The sequence below is a fragment of the Chiloscyllium plagiosum genome, chromosome 24 (genome assembly GCF_004010195.1).
Source record: "Chiloscyllium plagiosum isolate BGI_BamShark_2017 chromosome 24, ASM401019v2, whole genome shotgun sequence".
Taxonomy (NCBI): Eukaryota; Metazoa; Chordata; class Chondrichthyes; order Orectolobiformes; family Hemiscylliidae; genus Chiloscyllium; species Chiloscyllium plagiosum.
This window is the reverse complement of record NC_057733.1, coordinates 43203058-43230297: the sequence shown is the minus strand read 5'-3', so window position 1 is coordinate 43230297 and position 27240 is coordinate 43203058. Positions and strand designations below refer to the sequence as shown.

The window sequence follows — 27240 nt, the reverse complement described above, 5'->3', positions numbered from 1 at the left end:
AGAAGAAAGATTTAAAAGAGATTGAAGAGCAACCTTTTCACGCAGGGGGTCGTGCATGTCTGGAATGAGCTACCGGGGATGTGGTGAAGGCTGATACAATTGTAACTTTTAAAAGGCACCTGGATGGGTATATGAATAGGAAGGGTTTAGAGGGATGTGGGCCAATTGCTAAAGAGTAGGGCTAAATTAACTTAGGATACCTGTATGGCATGGATGAGGTGGACCAAAGGGTCTGTAGGGATTTTATAAAAATTGGCAGCACGGTGGCTCAGTGGTTAGTACTGCTGCCCCCCAGTGCCAGGGACCCATGTTTGATTCCAATCTCAGACAACTGTCTGTGTGGAGGTTGCACATTCTCCCTGTGTCTGTGTGGGTTTCCTCCGGGTCCTCCGGTTTCCTCCCACAATCCAAACATGTGCAGGTTAGGTGAAATGGCCATGCTAAATTGCCCATAGTGTTCAGGAATGTGTAGGTTACATGCATTAGTCAAGGGTGGATTGCTCTTCGGAAGGTCAGTATGGATGTGTTGGGCTGAAGGGCCTGTTTCCATACTGTAGTGATTCTATGATTCTAAAATATATAGTCTATTTCCATGCTACAGCTCTATGAATCTATGACTAAGGGTCAGGACATCAAGTTTCAAGTCCAATCTGTTCCAGAAGTGTGTCTGGACAGGGTTGATTGGAAATGACTATAGCTAGTAAAGTGTATCAAATTCTTGGCCCTTCAGACTCCAAGCATTATTTTATGGCCTGTTGTGACTTAATTATGTCCCAACCCGATGCCAAGAGACCTAACTCAAGTCCCACCTGTTCCAGCGATATTTAAACACATCACTGAACAGGTTGATTAGACAATGTCCATCATAGTATAATTGTTTTTGTGTAAGATAGAATTAGGATTTAAAAGTCATTCAGAAATAGCTTGAATCACAATAATCATTTATGGCCCACTTGGAGATGATATATTGTTATGAAGTTGAAGGTGTGCACTGACCTTTAAGAGAGAGTGAATGTTGTTTTGCACTAAGAGCTTACAAGCACCTGTCATATGAATAACTAGCAGTCTCAGAGTGTACTGGAAAATTTAAAATATGTAATATTTGGCTGTGAAATAAATACCTGAATTGGCTGCTGTTTTGACAACAATTCGAATTTGAACTGAGTGGTTAAATTATGCCCCAGGATACTAAAACCCAATTGAGTTTGAATTTATTGTTTTGCCAATCTCGAACCAATAAGATGATCGGATGTTGGGGGTATAAAAAAGCAGGAATTTTAAAAGTCACACAGAGTAACTGCCATTGAAAGAGAGAGAGAGAGAGACAAAAGATTGAAACACTCTCTATCAAAGGTACCTTTTCATATAAAAAATATTCTCATTAATAGAAAGTAGAATGCCCAGAGAGATCTTCAGCCAGAACAAGCAGACACCAATGATGACAGCCACTGTATGGTTTTGAAATTAAGTTGATGTAAGAGTTTTATTAGAACAGTATATTGTCATAGTGTTGGAGGCAAATAATAAGCAGTTAAGAGAAAGGGGGTCTTAGAGTTGTGAATAGTTGTAGTTTAGTGTTCAGTTTTAGAGTTAAAGAATAAATTGGTATTATTTTCTTTAAACAGTGGAATTTTGGAATTCTCTGTCACTCATATTTTAACGGATTATGAGGTGAGATGAGCTTTTCTGGGTGTTTGGTTTCATTAACAGAAGGGTTCACTGCCATGTTGTAGCAATATTTAAGGCATATACGCAATCTGACAAATACACAACTTTTCAAGTACATTATTCTCTATCATGGGTATTAAAAATTCTTAATAATACTTAAAATAACTATTGAAATTTGTACATTATTTGACATGCACACTCACATTTATCATACGTGTGATACCAGCAAGTTTCTCCTGTGCAGCTGCCAGTTCAGCATTGGCCTGTGCCAGAGCTATCCTCTTGGGTTCCACTTCACAAAAGACCTCATAAAATTTGACAATATTTATGCACCATGAACACAGACCAGCTGCAGCAATGGATTTAGTACGAATAAAATCAGGATCAAACATTGCATTATCAAGAATTGGCCTGGAACCAATGATGTGAGCAAGTAAATTTTATATCAATGTTGTTGAAATGTTAATAATTCATTTAAAGAAAGCTGTCCTTAAAAAATGTAATCACATACATGAGAACCATGATAGAAAACAAATGGAAATATAATATAACTCACTGAGTATTACAGTGGAGCTCAAACACTGAAGTGTCAATCAAATAAAAGTTCATGTAAGACAAAAGCTGCAAATAATTTACAGAAAATCTTCATTTTGTGGTAAATAATCTAAGATACAATCAAAATGTCTTTAGAAGCATTCGGTCTTCAATAAAACAATACTGGTAATAATCATTTGGGAATGCATCCAGAGATTTCTGGGAGGATAAAATGCTTTGCCAAAGAATGGTTAAGGAAGGTTTGATAAATATTTTTCACAGATAAATCTACAATGGCTCTGAGTAGAGAGTAAAGTTAAATGAGGAGCGAATATCCAAAAAGAGACACATATGGTTGGCAGAGGCCCTCTGGTAAATTGCAAGAGTTTGGGGTAAAGGTTGGTTAAGGGTATGCAGTGGTGAAGTGGATTGGTTGTTTGTTAAGGTGATGGTGGTGATGACGTTTTAGCTCTTCCATACTCAAGGACATTGCAATTCAGACTTTCAATGATGTTTTAGTTGCTGCCTAAGGGGAAAATGGAAATCAGGTTGCTTATTAGGTTCTCAAGACAGAATGAGGGAAACAGAAACTCAAGAATTTCAAGTTTCAAGAAGACAGTGACTTAATTTTTATTGGAATAGATTTTAATATTATTCATGGCTGCCATGGAATAGGGTAGAGCGAACTTGCTTGTGGACATGATTTACATTTAATTTAAACTTACCATGGCAGACTTTACTATGGCTGTTATTGTGACTCAAAAAGAAATAATTTATATGAATTCTTGGGAAATCCAGAAGTCTGGAACTTGGAGCAAGACAAACTTTTATTTTCATAGGGATCTAAGGGTGCTAGAAGCCAGGAGGGTTTAAGAGGAAGGTTCTTTTCTGGGAGGGTGGCAGGAGAAGCTGTCCATAGAGTAATTGGTGTGAACATTGTTGATGCTGCCTGTCACAGAAGTAAGTTGAAAAAAAACTAGGATCCAATGTAGGAAAATGTTCAGCGACTTGATAGCTTTAGCAAGGTAAACACAATCCCCAACAGGCTTCTGAATATCCACCATGTAGCAGGCGTACCTGAGGAGCTTTAGAGTGGGAGGCCACTTTTGACTTTGTACCAGCCTCCACCACTTCCTTTGGCAGCTCATTCCATGCACACACCACCCTCTGCATGAAAAGTTGCCCCTTAGGTCCCTTTTAAATCTTTCTCCTCTTGTCTTAAACCTATGCCCTACCTTACCCATGTCCCTCATGATTTTATAAACTTCTGTAAGGTCACCACTCAGCTTCTGATGTTCCAGTGAAAATAGCCCTAGCCCATTCGGCCTCTCCCTATAGCTTGGCCTAACCAATGACCTGTACAGCTGCAACATGACCTCCCAACTCCTATACTCAATGCACTAACCAATAAAGGTGAGTGTACCAAACACCTTCTTCACTCCCCTGTCGACCTGTGACTCCACTTTCAAGGAAGATGAACCTGCACCCCAAGGTCACTTTGTTTGGCAAAACTCCCCAGGACCTTACCAATAAATGGGCAAAAGTGAGGACTGCAGATGCTGGAGATTAGAGTCGAGAGTGTGGTGCTGGAAAAGTACAGCAGGTCAGGCAGCATCCGAGGAACAGGAGAATCGACGTTTCGGGCAACAACCCTTACCATTAAATGTACACATCTTGCCCTAATTTGCCCTATCAAAGTCCACATCTCACATTTATCTAAATTAAACTCCATCTGACACTCCTTGGCCAAAGTTGCCCATCTGATCAGGGTCCCATTGTACTCAGGTAATCCTCTTCGCTGTCCACTACATCACCAATCTTGGTGTCATTTCAAAGTTATTGTTACCTCCTGTATTCATATCTAAATCATTTATGTAAATGTCAAAAAGCAGTGGACCCAGCGCTGATTCTTGCAGCACACTGATGGTCAGAGGCCTCCAATCCAAAAGCAATCCTCCATCACTACCCTCTCTTGTACCTTAAAGCCAATTGTGTGTGCAAATCGCTAGTTCTCCCTATATTGCACATGATCTAGCCTTGCTAATCAGTCTACCCTGTGCAGCTTTGTCAAATGCAGTTCCAAAATATGTTTGGAAAGTTAAAATCCCCTAACATAACCACCCTATTATTCTTACAGATAACTGAGACCTCCTTACAAATTTGGTTCTCAATTTCCTGGTGAATATTGGGGGTCTATAGTACAATCCCAATAAGATGATAAATGCCTTTCTTATTTATCAGTTCAATTCATATACAGAGGAACCTCAATTTTCCGAATGACATGGGGTGGGGGTGAGTATTTTGTTCGGATAATCAAATGTCAGGTAATTGAATGCTGGATAACACAGTTTAGCCAAGCATCGGCACATTGCAATATTATTTGGATATATTGTAATTCAGATCATCGAAGTTTGGATAATCGAGGTTCCTCTGTAACTTCCATGGATGTACTTCCAGGAATATCCTCCCTAAGCACAGCAATAATGTTATCCCTAATCAGAAATACCATTTCCCCTCCTCTCTTGACCCCTTTTCTTTCCTTCCTACAGCATTTATGCACTGGAACATGAAGTTGCAGTCTCTAACGCATATTTCTGCCATAGCTATGATATCCCTGTCCCATGTACCCAACCATGTCCTAAATTCATTTGCCTTACCTGTCAGGCCACTTGCATTGAAATAAATAATTTATCAGTCCTACCTCATTCTTTGCCTTGCTCCTGCCTGCCTTGACTGTTTGACTTGTTCCTTTTCTCAACTGCACTAGCTTCAAACTGATCACTTTTCCCACTATACCTGTGGATCCCAATCCTCCCACCCACCCACCCCTTTACTAGTTTAAACCCTCCCGAGTAGCTCTAGGAAATCTCCCCATCATTATATTAGTCCCCTTCCAAAACATGTGCAATGCCTCCTTCTCATTTAGGTCACTTCTATCTCAGAATCACCAGAAGAGATTCCAATGATCTAAAAATGTGTATCCTTCAAGTCCTTGCTAAAGAAAAAAAGATAAAATGTTTGAAAAACAGTTTATAAATAGATGAGGAATTAAGTCAATTTCCATCCATTTTGCAGCATTTAGTGCTATTCAGGTTCCTGATATAGATTCTGGTCCAGATGTCTGTATCCTCACTGGTAATGATACAGTCTTTTTCTTGACAGAGTTTCAGAAATGTTCTTGCCTGCAGAGAACCTGCAATCCTACTCCAACCTTACATGTTCCCTTTCTGGTAATAACAAGAGAGCATCCATATTACCTTCCCAACAAGCTGGGAATGCTACTACAAAATAATACCTCATGCCAAACAGATTTCTGGGGGCAGTGGAGATGGGAGTAAAGAAGTAAATGTTCATGGTCAAATTTTAGTGTTTATATCATTGTCCCAAAAGAACTTGGCAGATATGCATAGAAAAGGATCAATTACCAATGGTGTGCCACAAGGATCGGTGCTGGGTCCATTACTTTTCATCATTTATATAAATGATTTGGATGTGAGCATCAGAGGTAGAGTTAGTAAGTCTGCAGATGACACCAAAATTGGAGGTGTAGTGGACAGTGAAGAAGGTTACTTTAGATTACAATGGGATCTTGATTAGATGAGCCAATGGGCTGAGGAGTGGCAAATGGAATTTAATTTAGATAAATGTGAGGTGCTGCATTTTGGGAAGGCAAATCAGGATAGGACTTATACACTTAATGGAAAGGTCCTAGGGAGTGTTTCTGAACAAAGAGACATAGGTGCAGGTACATAGGTCCTTGAAAGTGGAGTCGCAAGTAGATAGGATAGTGAAGAAGATGTTTAGTATGCTTTCCTTTATTGGTAAGATTATTGAGTACAGGATTTGGGATATCACGTTGTTTCGATACAGGACCTTGGTTAGGCCACTATTGGAATATTGCATGCAATTCTGGTCTACTTCCTATCGGAAAGATGTTGTGAAACTTGAAAGGGTTCAGAAAAGATTTACAAACCTGTTGCCAGGTTTGGAGGATTTGAGCTATAGTGAGAGGTTGAATAGGCTAGAGCTGTTTTCCCTGGAGCGTTAGAGGCTGAGGGGTGACCTTATAGAGATTATAAAATCATGAAGGGCATGGATAGGATAAATAGACAAAATCTTTTCTCTGGGGCGGGGGAGTCCAGAACCAGAGGGCATAGGTTTAGGGTGAAAGGGGAAAGATATAAAAGAGACCTAAGGGGCAACGTTTTCATGCAGAGGTGGTACGTATATGGAATGAGCTGCCAGAGGAAGTGATGGAGGTTAGTACAATTGCAACATCTAGATGAGTATTTGGAGGGATGTGGGCTGGGTGCTGGCAGATGGGACTAAATTGGGTTAGACCGAAGGATCTGTTTCCGTGCTGTACATCTCTATGACTCTATGAATCAATATGTTTTCTCTGATATAACTGCTCAGCATGTGAGAAGGAAATTTGTTATAGCCTGTCAGGTTTCAGCAGCATGTATACTCTTACCCTTCCTTGAAAATAAGTATGTTTAATAGAGCCTATTAATTATACCTGGATTCATTTTGATTTCACAATGCAACAGATTTTCTCCCCCTGACTGATGTTTACAATGGTGCAGATATCTCACAACAAGACAGTGCAGCAGCAGGATCATTGAGCTGCTCTAGACCACCTATTTACATATGTAAAGTCCTCAGGTCCATTTCAATCATCGATGAAGGATGCCTCAAATAGTCTTTACTTAATTTGGCAATTGATACACCTTTGACTGTGAAAGCAAGCGCATTTCCTGATTCTCATTTTCAGGATTAATAGACTATGTAGGGTATAAAAGAAAATTTCTCGGTACATATGTTTCAAATTGAAGTGTACAATAAAAATTATGCAAATTTGCATATTTGTCAGAAAAATGTCAGATTTAAAGAAAAATCATAGACTTGCTATCAATTTATAGCTCATGCAATTACCATTGGATTAACACACGATGAATGAACAAAAATACATTCATAACTATAAGACAGAATTTATTAAATGTATAGATTGTTTTAACTAATATAGAGTTGTAAAATTCAAAGCAATCAAAGACTTAAAAATTCATTGACATACCGGAAAGCTTTCAAAGAAGAATCAGGGATGTGTTCCTTGTCATAGTTTATTAGTGAATCTAAAAAACTATCCACTTTACCCATCATAACTTTAGCAGCTTTCCAGCTTTTGTCCTTTGGGAGTTTTCCACTTGGTGCTAAAAGGATCATTACGGCAGCTGCCACAAGAACTACAGCATCTGGTGGGGAGCCAAAAGATTTCAGCTCTGTCAAGTTGTTCTAATAAGAAAAAAGAATCAGGTTAATAGTTTAAAACAAAACATGAAAATTAACATTCTAAGATAATATATTTGTTGAAGGCACACTGCTCAAGAAAATAGGCTGAAGAGAAAAGAGTTTTTCGACTTTTCCAGTCAAGGTAATTGTGCTGCATTTCTTTGTGCTGCATAGCAGAGGAAATTTGGTGAATGGATACCGATCTGAATAAAATTTCAATTTTTCTGGTGAGCCAGAAATGTCCTCTCTTTACCCTAACAAAATCATTTCTATCTTGGTATGACTTAAATAAAGTTTCAAAGGATCAAATTCCATTTGCAAACATTTGGAATTATATAGGAATGGGACAAAATCTTCGAAAGAATCCATGCAGACTCAATGGCGAAATGATCTTCTTCAGTGTTTAATGAATGAGAGGGGTGGAGAGATTTGGCAAGGGCCTCACAGAGAGTTGATGACAAGGTTGAGAATTTTTAAAATGAAGTGTTCCCAGTTCATGAGCAAGTGTGGGACATGAATACAAGAGTGATGGATGGTTGGTGCTTAATGCAATTAAAGTATGGGCAGCTGAGTTTTGGGTAAGCTCATGTTTATATTACATGGGACAAGGCAAGTCATCAACTGTAGTATTTTAAATACTCATGTCTGGATATAATAGAGGACAGACAAAAGCTAAGGGACAGACAAAAGCAAATGATATTGAGTTAATAGAACTTATTCAACAGGGATGGTATGGATATGGGTCTGAAATCATACTTCAGGGTCAAGTAAGATGCCAACATTTTAATCAGCCTGTTTCACCATCACACAGTATTGAAGGAGAGCTTTATATGACATAGTAGGCAGTATGACATGGTAGATTGGAATCAATTTACACAGAACAAATTGTAGTGAAACTCAGAAGAGATTTCCAGCTATAACGTTAAGAGCAACTTGATCATATGGTCAGTACCAAGAGGAGTTAAACAATTTAGCAACTTGGAGCTGTCAAACTCATGGGTGCTGAAAAAGCGCAGCAGGCCAGGCAGCATCCGAGGAGCAGGAGAATCAATGTTTCGGGCATAAGCCCTTCTTCAGGAATGAGGCTGTTGTGCCAAGCGGGCTAAGATAAAAGGTGGGAAACTTCATTAATGGACTAAATGGCCAACTTCTGCTCTGATGCCTTATGATATTATTAACAAATCAATTGGCCAATAATCTGAACTGCCTGGATTTCTGGATCCCACTTTGCACTCTCCTGAGCAAAGTTAGAAAAAAACTGGCAAGTAAGCATGATGGTTTAATTTGCCAATTTTTGTACCCAACCATGCTGTTGGAAATTTTACAAATATTAAGTTTATTTTATAAATTACTGTTCCTTTTTAATTTCTTCTCTTGCACTTAATTCCAATCTTATATTCTCTCTTTATTTTTCTTTCTATACTTTATACAGTGTTCTAAAAGTAGCCTAAAAATGTCTTGTACAGCTGCAACATGTCCTCCCAACTCTTTTACTCAATGTTCTGACCAAGAAAGGCAAGCATACCAAACACCTTCTTCACTATCCTATCTACCTGCGACTTCATTTTCAAGAAACCAAGAACCTGCACTCCAAAGTCCCTTTACTCAGCAACTATCTTCAGGACCTTACCATTAAATGTGTGAGTCCTGCCTTGTTGACTATTTCCTTGCTTTTCCAAATGTTTGTAAACCATGTCCCTCAGAATCCCCTCAACAACTTACCCACCACTGACATATAGTTTCCTGGCTTTTACTTACAGCATTTCTTAAATATTGGCACCACACTAGCCAACGTCCAGTCTTCTGTAACCTTACTGCAGCTTTCGATGATATGAATATCTGAGCAAGGGCCCCAGCAATCTCTTCTCCAGCTTCCCACAAAGTTCTGGGAAACACTTGATCAGGTCCCAGAGAATATGTACCTTTATCAATTTAAGAACTCCAGTACCTCTTCCTTTATAATATGAACTCTTTTCAAAACATCATTATTTACTTCCTCAAGTTTCCCAGCTTCCATGTCCTTCTCCACAATAAATGCTGATGCAAAATATTTGTTTAGTATCTCATCCGTCTACTGTGGTTCCACACATAGACAACCACATTGATCTTTGAGAGGCCCTATTCTCTCCCTAGTTGCTCTTTTGCCCTTAGTGCACTGATAGAATCCTTAACACTATTTGCCAAAGTTGTCTCATGTCCCCTTTTAGCCCTCCTGATTTCCTTCTTAAGTATACTCCTTCTGCCCTTATACTCCTATAGGGATTCAATCCCAGCTGTCTATACTTGACATATGTTTCCTTTTTCTTGACCAGGGCCTCAATTTGTCTAGTCATCCAACATTCCCTACACCTACCAGCCTTGCCCTTCACACTAATAGAAACATCTTGTCGCTGAATTCTTGATATCACATTTTTAAAGGCTTCCCACTTTCTAAATGTTCCTTTACCTACAAATTGCTTCCCTCAATCAACTTTTGAAATTCCTGTCCAATACTGTCAAAGTTGGCCTTATTCTAATTTAGAAATTTAAAACGTTTTTGATCAGTTCTACCCTTTCCTGTAACAATTTTAAAACTAATATAATTATGATCACTTGCCCCAAAGTACTCACTAACTGACACCTCAGTCACTTGCCTTGCCTTAATTCCCAACAGAAGGTCAAGTTATGCTCCTCTAATAGGTACAACCTAGAGTTTCCATAGGTTTTCTTGTACACACTTAATAAATTCTTCCCCATCCAAGCCCTTACCACATAAAGAGTCCCAGTCTATATTTGGAAAGTTAAAATCCTCTACCATTACAACTCTATTATTCTGACTACTGGGGCCCATAATACAATCCCAGCAAGGTGATTATCTCTTTCCTATTTGTCAGTTCCACACATATAACTTCACTGGATGATATCTGTAAGTACAGCTGTAATGATCTCCCCAACCAAAAACGCCACTCTCCCTCCACTCTCGTCTCCCTTTCTGTCCTGCCTATCCCTGATCCAAGTTTCCGTAAGAACTGTGATATCGCAGTCCCATATTCCCAATCATGCCATAAGGTCATCTGCGTTTACCTGTCGGGCCTTTTTTCAATGAAATAAATACAGTTTAATTTATCAGTCTTATCTCGCTCTCTGCCAAGCTACTTTCTGTTTTGTCTATTTAACTTGCTTCCCTTATTTACTGTACTAGCCTCAGTCTTTTCCACATTTTCAATATTGCTTTGGTACCCACCCCACTTTACTAGTTTAAAGCCTCCCAAATAGCACTAGCTAATCTCCCCACAAAGATATTGGCCCCTTTCTAATTTAGATGGAACCCCTCTCTCTTATACAGGTCATTTCTAATCCTGAAGAGGTCCCAATTGTCCAAAAATGTTAATTTTAGCCTTCTGCACCAGCTCCTCAGTCACACATTCATCTTGCTCTATCCTCCTATTGCTAACCTCTCCAGTACGTAGCACCAGGAGTTGTCCAGATATTATTACTACCCTTGAGACCTACTTTTTAACTTCCTGGTAAGGTTCCAATATTCTTTCTGCAGAACCTCATCCCTTTCCCTACCAAAGTCACAACAGCCTCTAGCTGATTACTATCCCCTAGCAGAATATTCTGCACTCTTCCCAAGATATCCTCTTGTTCTTGTAAACTCCTCATTGCCTCTATCTGCCACACCAACTGATCTATGCAGTCCAGCAGGATTCACAATCCTTATTCCAGTTTCAATGCAATTGAAAACATACAATGATTACATTAAGCCATTTAGAAACTAAGATAAGGAAATAAATAAGAATATTTTTTTTTTAAAAGAAGCTTTTCTGCATATGTGCCAAACCCACAATCATCCAGAAATGAAATTTAAATTCAATGTCATAGATAGTTAACGTTAAACCATGTAAACTCCAGAGAAAGATGAAACAAGTAATTCAGAAGCAATCTTACATAACATTTATAAATTCCCTCTTGTATTAGATTAACGATTGAGAGTTAAATTTCATGATCTAGGTAGAAACAAAAGCTATCAGGTGTTAATTTCCAAATTTAAAAACAGTAGTTCACGTGAATCTTCTCTGTAAGAGTACTTAGTGAAACTGGTTTGGGCAGTCTCATGAGAACTTATGACCATTGAAAAAATCTAGTTTTAACTGCACAAAAGTGAAAATTCCATTCTGAAATAATATCCATTCTGAAATAATATTTCCTAAAATGCTACATGCAAGAGGAAATAGTCACATTGGTGGTCACTATTTATGCTCTGGCTTTTTATTAAATGGCAAAATTGCCATTGTCTTATTAGACCATAGGGCTGCTCTTTCATTAGGGATACTTGACTGGTGGTGGTTTAACCTGAGAACCACCTCACCTCAAGTGATGGGGGGAGGTTCAGAAGGAGAGTCCCTCATGGTAACCACAGCCTTTACATTTACAGGTCAAGTATAATAGTTATAGACATTGTAAAGATGCCTTTACTTGATCTTAAGCTCAGGTGGCTTGACAGCTGGTTTATGATGCAGAGTGATGCCAACAGTATGCAAATTGAACCCACATTGTTGGCAGCACTCTGCATCATAAATCAGCTGTCAAGCCAACTGAGCTTAAGATCAAGTAAAGGCATCTTTACAATGTCTATAACTATTATACCTGACCTGTAAATGTAAAGTCCTGTTACTAGAGGGATATTTCAGACATGAAATGTCACACAACAGGAGATAAATGATTTATAAATCATGGGGGCATTTATCTAAATTCTAAATGCATGCATCCTTTGGCCAAATTGCTGTGACAAGAATGCAATTTCATAAAATCACCTTGCTTTCTAATATTTAGGCAGATATAAATTCACTTCATATTTATAGGAGTGTGTTGGCTGGGATTCTCTGCTTCAATGCATCATGACAAATGCTGAGGTAGCTTCTCAATCCAAACATATTAATTTTTCTCACCTCTCAATGTTTTATTCCAAAGAAATGTTGCACGCCCTGCCATATTGTGTTGTGCTGCCTGCTCTAAGTATGGTCAATATTCCAGTTCAGAATAAAAACCATTCCAAATAAATTACATGCAACCCATGAACAATGCCATTGCACATTGTCCATTATTTCTTAGTTTTACCTTATTTAATGTATTCAGTGCTTCTTGTGCTGCAATTAAAGCTGGCTCTGCTTTTGCCAAGTCTTCTTCACAAGACTGTTGTTTTTCCCTTACATTCTAAACATAAAACACAAAAACTGAAAACCTCCTTAAATTTGTGCTTTTATTATACATTCTAAACATAAAAAGGCTGAAAACCTCCTCACATTTCAAAGATTAATGCAGTAAGTCAATAAATTAATACAAAGTGCTTTACCTCATTAATGATTTGTACTTTCTTCTCTTCCTCATCAGCAATTTTTTTATTTTTGGTCACAATTTCTGTTTGCTGTCCAACAACTTTAATTAATTTGTCTGCATCCTCATTCTTCTGCTGCAGCTCTACTTCTTGTATAGCAAGTTTACTTTTTAAATCATCTACCTGTATGTAAAGATATATTCATAATTGTTAGTTTCACAATTTATTACAGTATTAAAAGAGAATATGTATATGTATAAGTTGGAAACGCTGGAATTGCTCTTCTTGCAGAACAAATGGCTGAGGGATATTAACATGGTAGATAGAGGAGAACTGTTCTAATTGGAAGGATCAAGAACAAGAAGACATCAAATAAAAATGATTGGCAAAAGGAGCAATGGCAACATACAAAAATGTTTTACAGAATGACTAGTTAGGATCTGAATTGCAATGCTTGAGAGTTTGATGCATGTCTTCAGAAAGAGAATTAGACAATTACCTGAAGAGCAAAAATTATGCAGGGCTCTGGGTGGAATTCAGGATTTGGGGAGAGGTGGGACGAAGGTGGAAGGTTCCATTTAGTGAATTGGCCAAAAGCCCTCCTGTGTTGTATGACTATAAGACTGTAAGAAGTCGGAGCGGGTGGATCCCGTTTGGCTCCTAGAGCCTGATCTGCCATTCAAAAGGAATGTGTCTGATCTGACATTCTACACGTCCACATCACTGTCTTTTTTCCCGTAACACTTGATTCCCCTACTGATAAAGAATCTATATCAGCTTTAAATATACATGAGGACCCTGCCCCCACAGCTGTCTGTGACAAAGAGGTCCAAAGACTCTCAGCCCTCTGAAAAAAGAAATTCCTCCTTATCTCTGTCTTAAATTGGCACTCCTTATTCTGAGATGATACTCTCTGGCCCTACACTCTTCCATGAGGGGAAATATCCTCAGCCCATTACAAATCCTATACGTTTCAATGAGATCACCTCTTATTCTACCAAATCTCAATGAGTAGAGCCTTAACTTATTTAATCTTTGCTCCTAAGACAATCTGTTTATAGCAGGGATCAAGCTAGTGAACATTCTCTGAACTGTCTCCACTGAAATAATATCTTTCCTTAAATAAAACACCAAAACTGCTCACAGTATTTCAGATGTGGTCCGACCACAACATGTACAGTTGTAGCAAGACTCCCTACTCTTATATTCCAACTCTTTGAAATAAGGGCTAACAATCTATTAGCCGCCTTGAGAGCCTTTCCAGGAACACGGACACACATTGAGGATATATCTTTCTCATTCAAGAAATTCTCCTTAATCAATTTTAATAGACCCCTAATCTCATTGTCATAACCCAACACAGATGAGCTAAATCCATCTGATTAAATTAGAGAATATCTGATAGCAAATAATAAGAAAACTAAAATTTTGTCTGAATCCCATGAGGAGTTGTGACATTGTGCCTTAATCATGATTGTTAAGAATCTGGTAATACATCTAAAAAGTTCCCTAGCTTTGTGAATGTTACTCAGTTGGCTTCAATTGTTTTATTCCCAAATTGCTAGAGATTTCTTGGAAATTTTTAGGCATGAAGTCAGAATCCTGATCAGAGAGTACCTCAAATAGTTATACATAATGAATAAAAATCTTAATTAACCTTTCGCCTACTACCCTTGCTGTAATGGTCCTGAAAAGAACAGCCTCGAGGTATAAAGTTAGCATGTTCATAATTGGATATACTGAAGTCCCAATTTTCCTTTTGGTATTAGTCTTACACAATTCACTACAAATTAAATAAATAGTTTTTGAAAGCTTTGAATGGTTTAGGTATGAACAGCACTGGTCTGATTATATGTTTGGTTTTATTATCACCTGACATGTATTGTACTTTACAGAACCACTCTACATCTTTATGAAGTTCCAGTCATATATAATACTTGTTTGTTGACGCTGGTATTTTCCATATTCCTAACACCCCTGCCATAGGCATTTCATGTGATGCCTGCAACAACTCAAGCGACTGACTGTGTGGAGTTTGCACGTTCTCCCCGTGTCTGCGTGGGTTTCCTCCGGGTGCTCCGGTTTCCTCCCACAGTCCAAAGATGTGCAGGTCAGGTGAATTGGCCATGCTAAATTGCCCATAGTGTTAGGTAAGGGGTAAAATGTAGGGGTATGGGTGGGTTACGCTTTGGCGGGTCGGTGTGGACTTGTTGCGCCGAAGGGCCTGTTTCCACACTGTAATGTAATGTAATCAAATCTAATCTAATCTAAAAACTTTTAAGATATCTGTGCAGTGCCACTATTTGATGAACAAGCCGCCAGTATTGGTCTGCAATTATGCAGTTATAGAGTCATACAGCACGGAAACAGACCCTTAAATCTAACCAGTCCATGCGAACATCATCTCAAACTAAACTAGTCCAACCTGCCTGCTCCTGGCCTGTTTCCCTCCAAACCTTTCCTATTCATGTATCTATCCAAAAACGTTGCAATTGTACTCACAACCCCCACTTTCTCAAGAAGTTAATTCCACATGCAAATCACTCTCTATGTAAAACAATTGCCTCTTATGTCTTTTTAAAATCTCTGTCCTCTCACCTTAAAGTGTGACCCCCTAGTCTTGAAATTCCCCCATCCAAGGAAAAAGACAACTACTATTAACTCTATCTATACCTCTCATTATTTTATAAACTTCTATCAGATTGCCTCTTCACCTCCTATGCTCCAGTGAAAAACGTCCTAGCCAATCCAGTCTTCTTGGTAACTCAAACCTTCCATACACAGCAACATCCTGGTAAATCTCTTCTGAACCCTCTCCAACTTGATAATATGCTTTCTATCTTTCCACTTCCTCATTAAAACTCTGTTTTTGATATAATCGCACTCTGGAACTGCCTCATCCTCAGCTTCAGTATGAGTTATCTTTGTTAATTGACTGAACTCTGGCTTTGTTTTCTTACCCTCATCAATTGGCTTTGTTACTTCCTCAAAAAACACAATCAAGTTTGTGAGACACGACCTCGCCCACACAACGCCATGCTGCTTATTGTTAATAAGTCCATATTTTCGGAATTGGTGTAAATTCTGTTTTTAAGAATCTTCTCCAACAGTTTCCCTACCACTAATGTTAGGCTCACCAGCCTGTAATTTCCTGAATTATCCTTGTCACCCTTCTAAAATGAAGGAACAGTATTGGCTATTCTCCAATCCTCTGCGAACTTTCTTGGAGTATAGATTAGTGTTTGTCTCATCACGGAAAACACACGTAGAAATTCATCTAGCTTTAGTATATTAGCTGCAATTCTAATAAAAGTTAGGATTCTGTTCTACGTTTATGTTCAGTATTTACAATAATAAATATGAAACATTAGAGATCTACAAACCTGGCCAGCAGTACTGTTAAGTTTAGCCAAACCATTTTCAAGCCTATCCATTTTAGCAATCAACTCTTTTCTTTGCTTTGAGAGCAGGTTTTGATAGAGCTTTATTTGTTCCAGAAATGTTTTGGGAGTGGTGTAGTTGTAGCGCCTTTCAGTTGTTAGGTAGATTGAAGACATCTCTTGGACGCTTTTATGTACAAATGACATGAACAAGCTTATAGAATGCTTTACGTCAGTCTGAAAGGTAATTCAGTATACAATAAAGTATTCAGTGCACTTGTGTTAAATAAAACATGCAAATTAATAGTACAACTGTAATGAAAATGTTTCATATTGAATATTTTATTTGGGGATTAATATTTTGAAAGATTGTGAAAGAATTATTTTATTCCAAATTTTGGACTAGTTTCTTTCAGAGGTCATTGAAAAGTAACTGTAGACTTTGGAACATACTTCTCGCAATGTTTCCTGGAAATCATACAACTTGCAATAAATGCTTCTTTTGGTGGTGACCTCCTCCCATGTCTGTTTTGAAAAGTGTGTGGTTTGGAGTTTGTTCTTGTCTTCTTTTGGAGGAAAAACACTACAAGCAAGGAGGTAGAGACAAAAAAACTACAGATGCTGGAATCCAAAGCAGACAGGCAGGAGGCTGGGAGAACACAGCAAGCCAGGCAGCATCAGGAGGTGGAGAAGTCGATGCTTTGGGTGTAACCCTTCTTCAGGATGGGGTCCCCAGTCCTGCAGAAGGGTCACACCCGAAATGTCGACTTCTCCACCTGCTGATGTTGCCTGGCTTGCTGTGTTATTCCAGCCTCCTGCCTGTCTACAAGCAAGGAGGTGACTAACATATTTCAGATTTTTCCAAAAGAAAATCCCTATCATCGTGAATTTAGGATGAAATCCATTCCTTTTTCTGGAAGGGTGATTGAAATAATTTCTTAATATTTAATTTATGAGCAGGCTGCATCTGCCAAGATTTTGGAGACAAGTTAAGCTATTTAATTTACTAGTACAAGGTCCCTGACCAGAAGACTGTGTAAAGGTTTTGTTTCCTTTTAAAGGACTAAAACCCCATGGGCCAATACTTTTTTGTCCAGAAAGCCAATCTTTACAGATTTGTCTGGTGTGAGTAAACATGTATGTTTTTTGGGGCTAAGGGAGAGGAATAAACATTTATATTTCCATATTACAATCCATATGTATTAGTGAGTTTTGCATCTCAATTGAATAAATTTTGTTTCTAAACCAAACCAGTAATTTTGAGTTTAATAAGAAATTTGTTTAATAAATTTGATTTAAACTGATTATTTAATTGGCCACCTTAATAACTGGAAAATGTTTTACATTTGATGTTGTGACTGTTGGAGTCATGGGACTAGAACAACGGTGTCATAGCCTTGTTATAACACCATTTTATGTAAAGATAGATTTTGAAACATATCCATGAACGTAAAGTGAAAGAGATTGTCTAAATCATTATAATTAATTTACTAGTAAGTGCATTTTGAAAATTACACTATTTGTATTCATTTTTTTGACAGAATCCATTTCCTGTGAGATGCACCTGGAGATGGTTCCATAATACCAGTAGTGTTTAACTTTGAATCATTTAAATCTTCAAGATGACTTTGTATGCAAAATGGAAGATAACTTGGAAGATTGCTGGATCTAGATTAAGGCAGCCAACTACCTGTGTGATGATGCTCATTCAATGGCAAGCTAAGGAGAAATTGTAGAAAATATACATTATACTTTTTGGAAGCAAAATACTGCAGATGTTGGAATCTGTACCGAAAGCAAAAACACCTGGAGATTACAGCAAGTCAGGCAGCTCCATGGAGAGCACCCGGTCCATCTCCCTCCAAACCCTTCCTATTTATATACCCACCCAGATGCCTTTTAAATATTGCAATTGTACTAGCCTCCACCAGTTCCTCTGGCAGACCATTCCACATACGCACCACCCTCTGCGTGACAAAGTTGCCTCTTCGGTCTCTTTTATATCTTACCCCTCTCACTCTAAGCCTATTCCCTCTAGTTCTGGACTCCCCCACCACAGGGAAGAGACTTTGTCTTTTTATCCTATCTATGCCCCTCATGAGTTTATAGATCTCTATAAGGTCACCCCTCAGCCTCTGACACTCCATGGAAAAGTGCCCCAGCTTATTCACCCTCTCCCTATAGCTAAAATCCTCCAATCCTGGCAGCATCCTTGTAAATCTTTTCTGAACCCTTTCAAGTTTCACAACTTCCTTCCGATAGGATTGTACACAATATTCCAAAAATGACTGGACCAATGTCCAGTATAGCCGCAACATGACCTCCCAACTCCTGCACTCAATAGTCTGATGAATAAAGGAAAGCATACCAAACGCCTTCTTCACTATCCTATCTACCTGCAACTCTACTTTCAAAGAGCTATGAACCTGCACTCCCAGGTCTCTTGTTCAGAAACACTCCCTATGACCTTACCATTAAGTGCATAAGCCCTGCTCTGATTTGCTTTCTCAAAATGCAGCACCTCGCATTTATCTAAATTAAACTCCATCAGCCATTCCTCAGTCCATTGGCCCATCTGGTCAAGGTCCTATTGAAATTTGAGGTAACCTTCATCATTGCCCCTACACCTCCAATTTTGGTGTCATCTGCAAACTTACTAACTCTACCTCTTATGCTCACATCCAAATCATTTATATAAATGATGAAAAATAATAGACCCAGCACCGATCCTTGTGGCACTCCACTGGTCACAAGCCTCCAGTCTGAAAAACAACCCTCCATCACCACCCTTTGACTTCTATGTTTGAGCCAGTTCTGTATCCAGATGGCTAGTTTTCCCTGTATTCAATGAGATCTAACCTTGCTAATCAGTCTCCCATGGGGAACCTTGTCGCACGCCTTACTGAAATTCATAGATAACATCTACCGCTCTGCCCTCATCAATCCTCTTTGTTACTTCTTCAAAAAACTCAATCAAGTTTGTGAGACATGATTTCCCACGCAAAAAGCCATGTTGACTATTCCTAATCAGTTCTTGCCTTTCCAAATACATGTACATCCTGTCTCTCAGGACTCCTTCCAACAACTTGCCCACCATCAACATCAGGCTCACTGGTCTATATTTTCCAGACTTGTCTTTACCACCTTTCTTAAACAGTGGCACCATGTTAGCCAACCTCCAGTCTTCTGGCACCTCACCTGTGACTATCGATGATACAAATATCTTAGCAAAAGGCCTAGCAATCACTTCCCTAGTTTCCCACAGGGTATACGTAGGGTATACCTAATCAGGTCATGGGGATTTATCCACTTTTTTGCATTTCAATACATCCAGCATTTCCTCCTCTGAAATATGGACATTTTTCAAGATGTTGTCATCTATTTCCCTACATTCTATACCTTCCATGTCCTTTTCCACAGTAAACACTGTTGAAAAGCACTTGTTTAGTATCTCCCCCATCTCCTGTATCTCCACACAAAGGCGCCGTGCTGATCTTTGAGTAGCCCTATTCTCTCCCTATTACACTTTTGTCCTTAACGTATTTGTAAAAACATTTGGATTCTCCATAACTCTCTTTGCCAAAACTATCGCATGTCCCCTTTTTGCCCTCCTTTATATTCTTCTACTCAATGTATCCTGTCTATACCTGACATATGCTTCCTTCTTTTTCTTAACCAAACCCTCAATTTCTTTAGTCATCCAACATTCTCTATAACTATCAGCCTTTCCTTTCACCATAACAGGAATATACTGTCTCTGCACTCTCTATCTCATTTCTGAAGGCTTCCCATTTTCCAGCTATCCTTTTACAGTGTAAACATCTTCCCCCAATCAGCTTTGAAAGTTCTTACCTAACACCATCAAAATTTCTCCAATTTAGAACTTTTAGATTTGGTCTGTCCTTTTCCATCATTATTTTAAAACTAAAAGAATTATAGTCTCTGGCACCAAAGTACTCCCCCACTGACAGGTCAGTCATCTGCCCTGCCTTATTTCCCAAGAGTAGGTCAAATTTTGCAGCCTCTCTAGTTGGTACATCCATATACTGAATCAGAAAATTTTCTTGTGCGTACTTAACAAATTTCTCTCCATCTAAACCCTTAACACAATGGCCGTCCCAGCCTATGTTTGGAAAGTTAAAATCCCCTACCATAACCACCCTATTATTCTTACAGATCACTCAAATATCCTTACAAATTTGTTTCTCAATTTCTTTCTGACTATTAGGGATCTATAATACAATCTCAATAAGGTGATCATCCCTTTCTTATTTCTCAGTTCCACCCAAATAACTTCCCTGGATATATTTCTGGGAATATCCTCCTTCAGTACAGCTGTAATACTATCCCTTATCAAAAACATCACTCCCCTTCCTGTCTTGCTTCCCTTTCTGTCCTTCCTGTAGTACTTGTCCATCCCTGAGCCACATTTCTGTAATTGCTATGATATCCCAGTCCCATGTTCCGAACCATGCGCTGAGTTCATCTGCCTTCCCAGTTTGGCCTCTTGCATTGAAATAAGTGCAGTTTAATTTATTAGTCCTACCTTGTTCTCTGCTTTGTCCCTGCCTACCCTGACTGTTTGACTTGCTTCTTTTCTTAACTGTACCAGTCTAAGATTGATCTCTTTCCTCATTATCACCCTGGGTCCTTACTAGTTTAAATCCTCCTGAGCAGCTCAAGCAAATCTCCCTGTCAGTATATTAGTCCCCTCCCAGCTCAGGTGCAATCTGTCCTTCTTGTACAGGTCACTTCTACCCCAGAAGAGATTCCAATGATCCAAAAATGTGAATCCTTCTCCCATACACCAGCTCTCAGCCATGCATTTATCTACTCTATCCTCCTATTCCTACCCTCACTAGCTTGTAGTACCAGGAGTAATCCAGACATTACTGGTCTTGAGCACCTCATTTTTAAATTCCTGCCTAACTCTCTATATTCTCCCTTCAGAATCCCAACGTTTTGTGTTTCCTATGTCGTTAGTCCAACGTAGACAATGACCTCCTGCTGGGCCCTCTCCCCCTTGAGAACATTCTGCACCCTCTCTGAGACATCCTTGATCCTGGCACTGTGGAGGCAACACACCCTTTTGATTTTTCACTGCTGGCTACAGAAACGTCTGTCTGTGTCTTGGACTAGAGAGTCCCTTAACATAATCGATCTCTTGGAACCCGATGTACCCCTCATTGCATTAGGGCCAGTCTCAAAATATTAGTTTGTTTTCTCTTCAAGGATGTTGCCTGACCCTCTGATCTCAAACAATTATTGTTTTCAGTCGGTCTCAGATTTCTCAGTTAGTCCCTATGGCATGTAGAAATTCTGTTCTTCTAGGTAGAGTTTCAATTTCTTTAGTATTGCAAACATTAGGATTGAAAGTCAATTGAACAGCAGCAGTATCAACCCTGAGTTCTATGGATAAAAGATCTGCCAAAGTGTATATATTTCTAATCATTCTTTGTACTGTTCTCAGAATCAGTACTTCTCAACTTCTGAAGAGCCCAATAATTTTGTACCTTCAAGGGCTTACTCTGACAGCTTCTCAATCACTGTTTTATTTTCTTTCTACTGATGGAGTTTGACCTCTCAGACTGCTTTTTTGCGCCGAAATCAGCTTCTGTTTCTCTAGCAAACTAAACCACAGATTGATTTTGCACAAGTCTGCTTCTACTCCCAGTTGGAATTACAATTAACAACTTCCTCCCTCAAAAGTCTGCATATTTAGCTTTCTGTTTCAGGTGGTACTGACTCAAAACTTTAGGGCTTGAATCCAAAATCAATGCAGTTAATATCTTACAAACTACTGTTTTTATTACATTTGCACTAGAATATATACAAATGAAAACAGTAGAATTTTCTTACCTCAATACCCTCAGTTTCCTCAAGGAAACGTTTACTGACAGATACCAAAGCTTCTTCTGGCCACTCATGGAACCAGTCTATAGATGTGCAGTTTACCAATGCAGGAAATTTCCGAGCACGTACTCGTAGAATTGAACCCACAGGTGAAAAACATAAAACAACCTGCAAAATCAAAAAGCATTGACAGTTTTAAAAAGACAAAGCACTACTATATTGTAAATTGTAAAGAAATTACAAAATCATATAATGATTAACTTGCAGATAAAATTTTAGTCTCTTTTGTTGCACATTTAATTCATGCATTCATAATTTTTAAATTATTATCAATCAAAAACTCTTCTTATAGCTTTATAATAATTTCCATTGAATTAAAGAGGAAGATTTACTCAAGATATGGAGGATGGAGCATGTGTGGAAATAAATAGTCAATCTTGAAAAGTATCCATATTACATGGGAGGAGGTGCTGGATGTCTTATAATGCACAAAGGTGGATAAATCTCTGGGACCCGGTGAAGTATACCCTATAACTCTGTGGGAAACTAAGGAAGAGATTACAGGGTCCCTTGCTGAGATATTTGTAACATTGATAGCGACAGGTGAGGCACTGGAAGATTGAAGGATGACTAACGTTGTGCCACTATTTTACAGAGGTGGTAAGGAAAAGCCAGGAAACTATAAACTGGTGAGCCTGAGATTGGTGGTGGGAAGTTGTTGGAGGGAACTCTGAGGGACAGGATTTAAATGAATTTGGAAGGCAAGAACTGATAAAGAACAGCCAACATGGGTTTTTGCATCAGAAGTTTTGTCTCACGAACTTGATTGAGTTTTTTGAAGAAGTAATAAAGAAGATTGATGAGGGCAGAGTGGTGAATGTGATCTGTATGGACTTCAGTCTGTCAGTCGACAAGACTCCTCATGGTTGACTGGTTAGCATGGATAGATTACATGGAATAGAGGCAGAACTGGCTATTTGGATACAGAACTGGCTCAAAGATAGAAGACAAAGGGTGGTATTGGAAGGTTACTTTCCAGACTGGTCTGTGACCAGTGGTGTGCCACACAGATTGGTGCTGGGCCCACTACTTTTCATAAATTATATAAATGATTTGGATGTGAATACAGGAGGTATGCTTAGTAAGTTTGCAGATGACACCAAAATTGGAGGTGTAGTGCATAGTGAAGAAGGTTACCTCAGAGTACAACAGGATCTTGATCCGATGGGCCAATGGGCTGAGGAATGGCAGATGGAGTTTAATTTAGATAAATGTGAGGAGTTGCATTTTGGAAAGGTAAATCAGGCCAGGACTTACACACTTAATGGTACCGTCCTGGGGAGCATTGCTGAACAAAGAGACCTTGGAGTGTAGGTTCGTAATTCCTTGAAGACGACGTTTGGTATGCTTGCCTTTATTGGTCAGTGCATTGAGTATACGAGTTGGGAGATCCTTTTGTAGGTGTATAGGACATTGGTTAGGCCACTGTTGAAATATTGTGTGCAATTCTGATCTCATTGGACAGATGTTGTGAAATTTGCAAGCATTCAGAAAAGATTTACAAGGATGTTGCCAGGGTTGGAGGATTTGACCTATAGGGAGAGGCTGAATAAGATGGGGCTATTTTCCCTGGAGTGTCAGATGCTGAGGGGTGACCTTATAGAAGTTTATAAGATCATGAGGGGTATGAATAAGGTCAATAGGCAAGATAATTTCCCCAGGGTCGGGGGGGGGGATCCAAAATTAGGGGCCATAGGTTTAAGGTGAGGGGGAAAGAATTAAAAGGGACCTAAGGGGCAACTTTTTCATGTAGAGGATGGTGAGTGCATGGAATGAGCTGTCAGAGAAACTGTTCCGCCAACTCTAATTAGATCCCATCACCCAGAACATCTTCCCCTCCCCATCCCCATCCTTCTCTGCCCTTTGTAAGGACCATTTCCCTTGTTACTCCTTGGTTCATGCCACACTCCCCATCACCTCCCCCGCCCCCGCTCCTGCCAGCATGCCACCTCCTTCACCTAAATCCAGGGCCCCAAACAGTCCTTCCAGGGGAAACAGAGGTTTACCTATATCTTCTCCAACCAAGTTTACTGCATCTGGTGTTCCTGATATGGTCTTCTCCACATCAGTGAGATCAAAAGAAAACAGTCACCGCCCATTTTAATTCCCCTTCTCACTCCCTCTCCAACATGCCCATCCTTGGCCTTCTCCATTGCCAGAGTGTATCAGAACACAAACTGGAGGAACAACACCTTATCTTCCACTACAGCCCAAAGGACTCAAAATTGAGTTCTCCAATTTTAAATAACCTTCCCACCCATCCTCCGACTCCCTTTCTAGCCCAACCTCCTCCCTTCCATTCCACCTATCTAACCCTCCTTCCAGCTACCCATGGATTCATTCCTCCCATCAACCAACCAGGTCATACCCACCATTTGTGATGATCTATCATGACTTCACCATTCTGCCCCTCTCCCCATCCAACACCACCACCACTTTATCTGCAGCTCCCCCTACCCCCACCTCGATTCCTGAAGAAGGGTTACACTCAAAATGTTGACTTCTCTACCGTCATGTGCTGCCTGGCTTGCTGTGTTCTTCCAACCTCCAGCTTGTCTACTTTGGATTCCTGCATCTGCAGTATTTTTGTCTCTCTCTGGAGGAAGTGGTGGAGGCTGGTACAATTACAACATTTAAAAGGCATCTGGGTGGCTATATGAATAGGAAGGGTTTAACAGGGATATGGGCCAAATGCTGGCAAATGGGTCTAGGTTTATTTCAGGTATCTGTTTGGCATGGATGAGTTGGTCTGAAGGGTCTGTTTCCATGCTGTATATCTCTGACTCCATGATGTTATAGTAAGAGAAAATAACCCCAGTCTATCAGAAATCAAGTAAAGTCTCTGGAGGTCTGCAGGAGTTATTTATACTTACTAGTGACTTCAAAATTCAAGTTAAATTCAATCCTTCATGCCTGTAGTACAACCATTGAAATTCATGAGGACTTGGCATTCATCATTGAAATGGATATCAAACTGATAACTTTTGATACTTTTTTTTTAGAAAAGTTATCTTTTAACTGTGTCTGACTGTTAGTGAGTGAGTGGGTGTTGGTGATCAAAGAAGATTGGTCTTAGATCATAAATGTTGATTAGATTTCCTTGTAGTTCACCTGTATTTTGTTAAAGTTACATTATTAACAATAAACTGTTGAAGTTATGAACTTGGCGTCCAAGATTGGTTGTTTCTAAAATCTGGTTAAGAGCAACTGAGCATTTTTTAGGTTAATCAAATGTCTTAATTTCACTATGTTGTTGATCCAGCGTTAGCACATCTTATTTGATTAACTTCCTATCCCTGGATTGTAACACTCCTGGAAAACTTTAATATAATGAAAGCTTGTGACTCCACTGACTAAAATCTTCTGCTAAGCTGAAAACATTTTCTGAACTGAAAACATAATTATTCTGCTAGTCTGTAACTGAAAACTTAAATTTCTAACTGAACTCAAACTAAAGCATTTCATAATCATCTGTTTGTTTGTATGCCGTAAAATCAGTATGAACCCTTCAGCAGTTAACATTTTTAGAAATTATTTAAGTAATTTTTCTAAATTACTTTCTGACCTCTTAATTTTCATGCACTTTAACAAAATATCACACAAAAGGACAGAATATGTGATATATGAAATATGGGCCAATTTAATTCTGCACATTCTGGTCTTATTTTCTGTCAATCAGTAATCTCTTTCATCTGAAGATGATGTTTGCCTTTGTTTTCTGTATTTAACATCACATATGGCTGTTGAAACTGTATAATATGTTTGATTTAAAGAGCACAAAAATTCAATCAACCATACCTTTAACTGCCTCCTTACTCTCTCTATGAAGAATTTCCAACAATTTTCTTTGGTATCTTGCAAACCCAGTAATTTAACTTCATTTCTCATTGCACCAATAATGTTTTCTAGCTCATCATCCTGAAACAGTCCTGGAATCTCACCAGATGCCAAAAGGTCATTGATAAGCACAAGAAAAATCTCCTCTGCAACCTGGGAATCTGTCATTAGAAATACTGTTCCATGATTTTTCACTCCAGCATTAATATACTGAGCACCAACATCTACCTAATTGAAACAGGAATCATAAAATAAATCAACTTTTGTCATTAATTTAACTTTTTGTTTTGATTCCCCCCAAAAAATGTAATACTTAGGGGTGAACTATAAAAGCACGAAACACATTATCTCCCAGTAAACAACTACAGAATTAATTAATATTTTGCATTGTGTCACAATAGTGTTAAAATATGTACTTCTGATATTTGAATTATATCAGCTAGGACTTTTGTGACTGAACTGGTTTTACAAGAAGGTAAAAACATTAACTTAAAATGACCACAAACAATGCTGAATAAACAAAATCAATCTTACAGAAATTAGCGTTATCAAAGGCACTGAAACCACTCAATCCAGTTAAGTATGAAAAGACCCTAACTTCCTATTTTGATTTACACTTGTCTAAGAACTTTCACATATTGGAGATGAAAATAATCACCTGCAATTGTCAAGCTTGGAGATAATGAACACAAAGCAGCTCCATTTCATGTAGTGCTTTTGGCAAAGCAGTGAAGATTGGTCTGTGTTAGTGGAACTGGAGCTGAAGAAAATTTTCTCTGTCTTTCAAGAACGAAAAATGCCCAATAACCAGACACATTTAACAGAGGACTAGAACACTGAGAACCCAAAGAACAATTGAAATATTTGCTACTGCTGTTGATTCAAGAAACCAATTAAACAACTGATTAGATAAGTTTAGATTAGATTAGATTTTATTGTCTCATTACTGGAGTACTAGAACACAGTGAAAAGTGCAAACAGTTGCCACTCTCCAGCATCAAAATGGAGAAATTATAGCAAAAGATATGAAATTTGACCAGTTTGTCCATCCACTTGCCTACTCAGCCACGATCACCCTGGCTATATCTTCTGATGCTGGAAATCAGCTGGGCCCTGGAACGTTCACCACATCCAGGAGGCCTGGCAGGGTCTCAGTTCTGGGCTTCAACCCTGCTGCCACTGGAACCCACCCAAATATGCTGGTCCCATCCTTCCTGCCGTTAACTCCTCCACTGTCACCGGTGCTACTTCCACAGCCGTGAGGCCTCCACTGGTCCCAGACTAGTCAATGCTGCCATCATG

The 27240-nt window shown here is 39.0% G+C and overlaps 1 protein-coding gene across 1 annotated transcript in view; it reads right to left on the bottom strand.

The window, feature by feature from the left end:
• Positions 1-27240, bottom strand: part of LOC122562216 (dynein axonemal heavy chain 17-like) — a 464703-nt gene that overhangs the window by 68498 nt on the left and 368965 nt on the right. The window contains exons 55-61 of the mRNA XM_043714924.1: positions 25900-26166; positions 22048-22209; positions 16192-16425; positions 12827-12991; positions 12592-12687; positions 7277-7494; positions 1872-2079 (exon numbers count right to left, since the gene is read on the bottom strand). Of these exons, the coding sequence (XP_043570859.1) occupies positions 1872-2079; positions 7277-7494; positions 12592-12687; positions 12827-12991; positions 16192-16425; positions 22048-22209; positions 25900-26166 (1350 nt within the window). The remainder of the gene's footprint in view (positions 1-1871; positions 2080-7276; positions 7495-12591; positions 12688-12826; positions 12992-16191; positions 16426-22047; positions 22210-25899; positions 26167-27240) is intronic.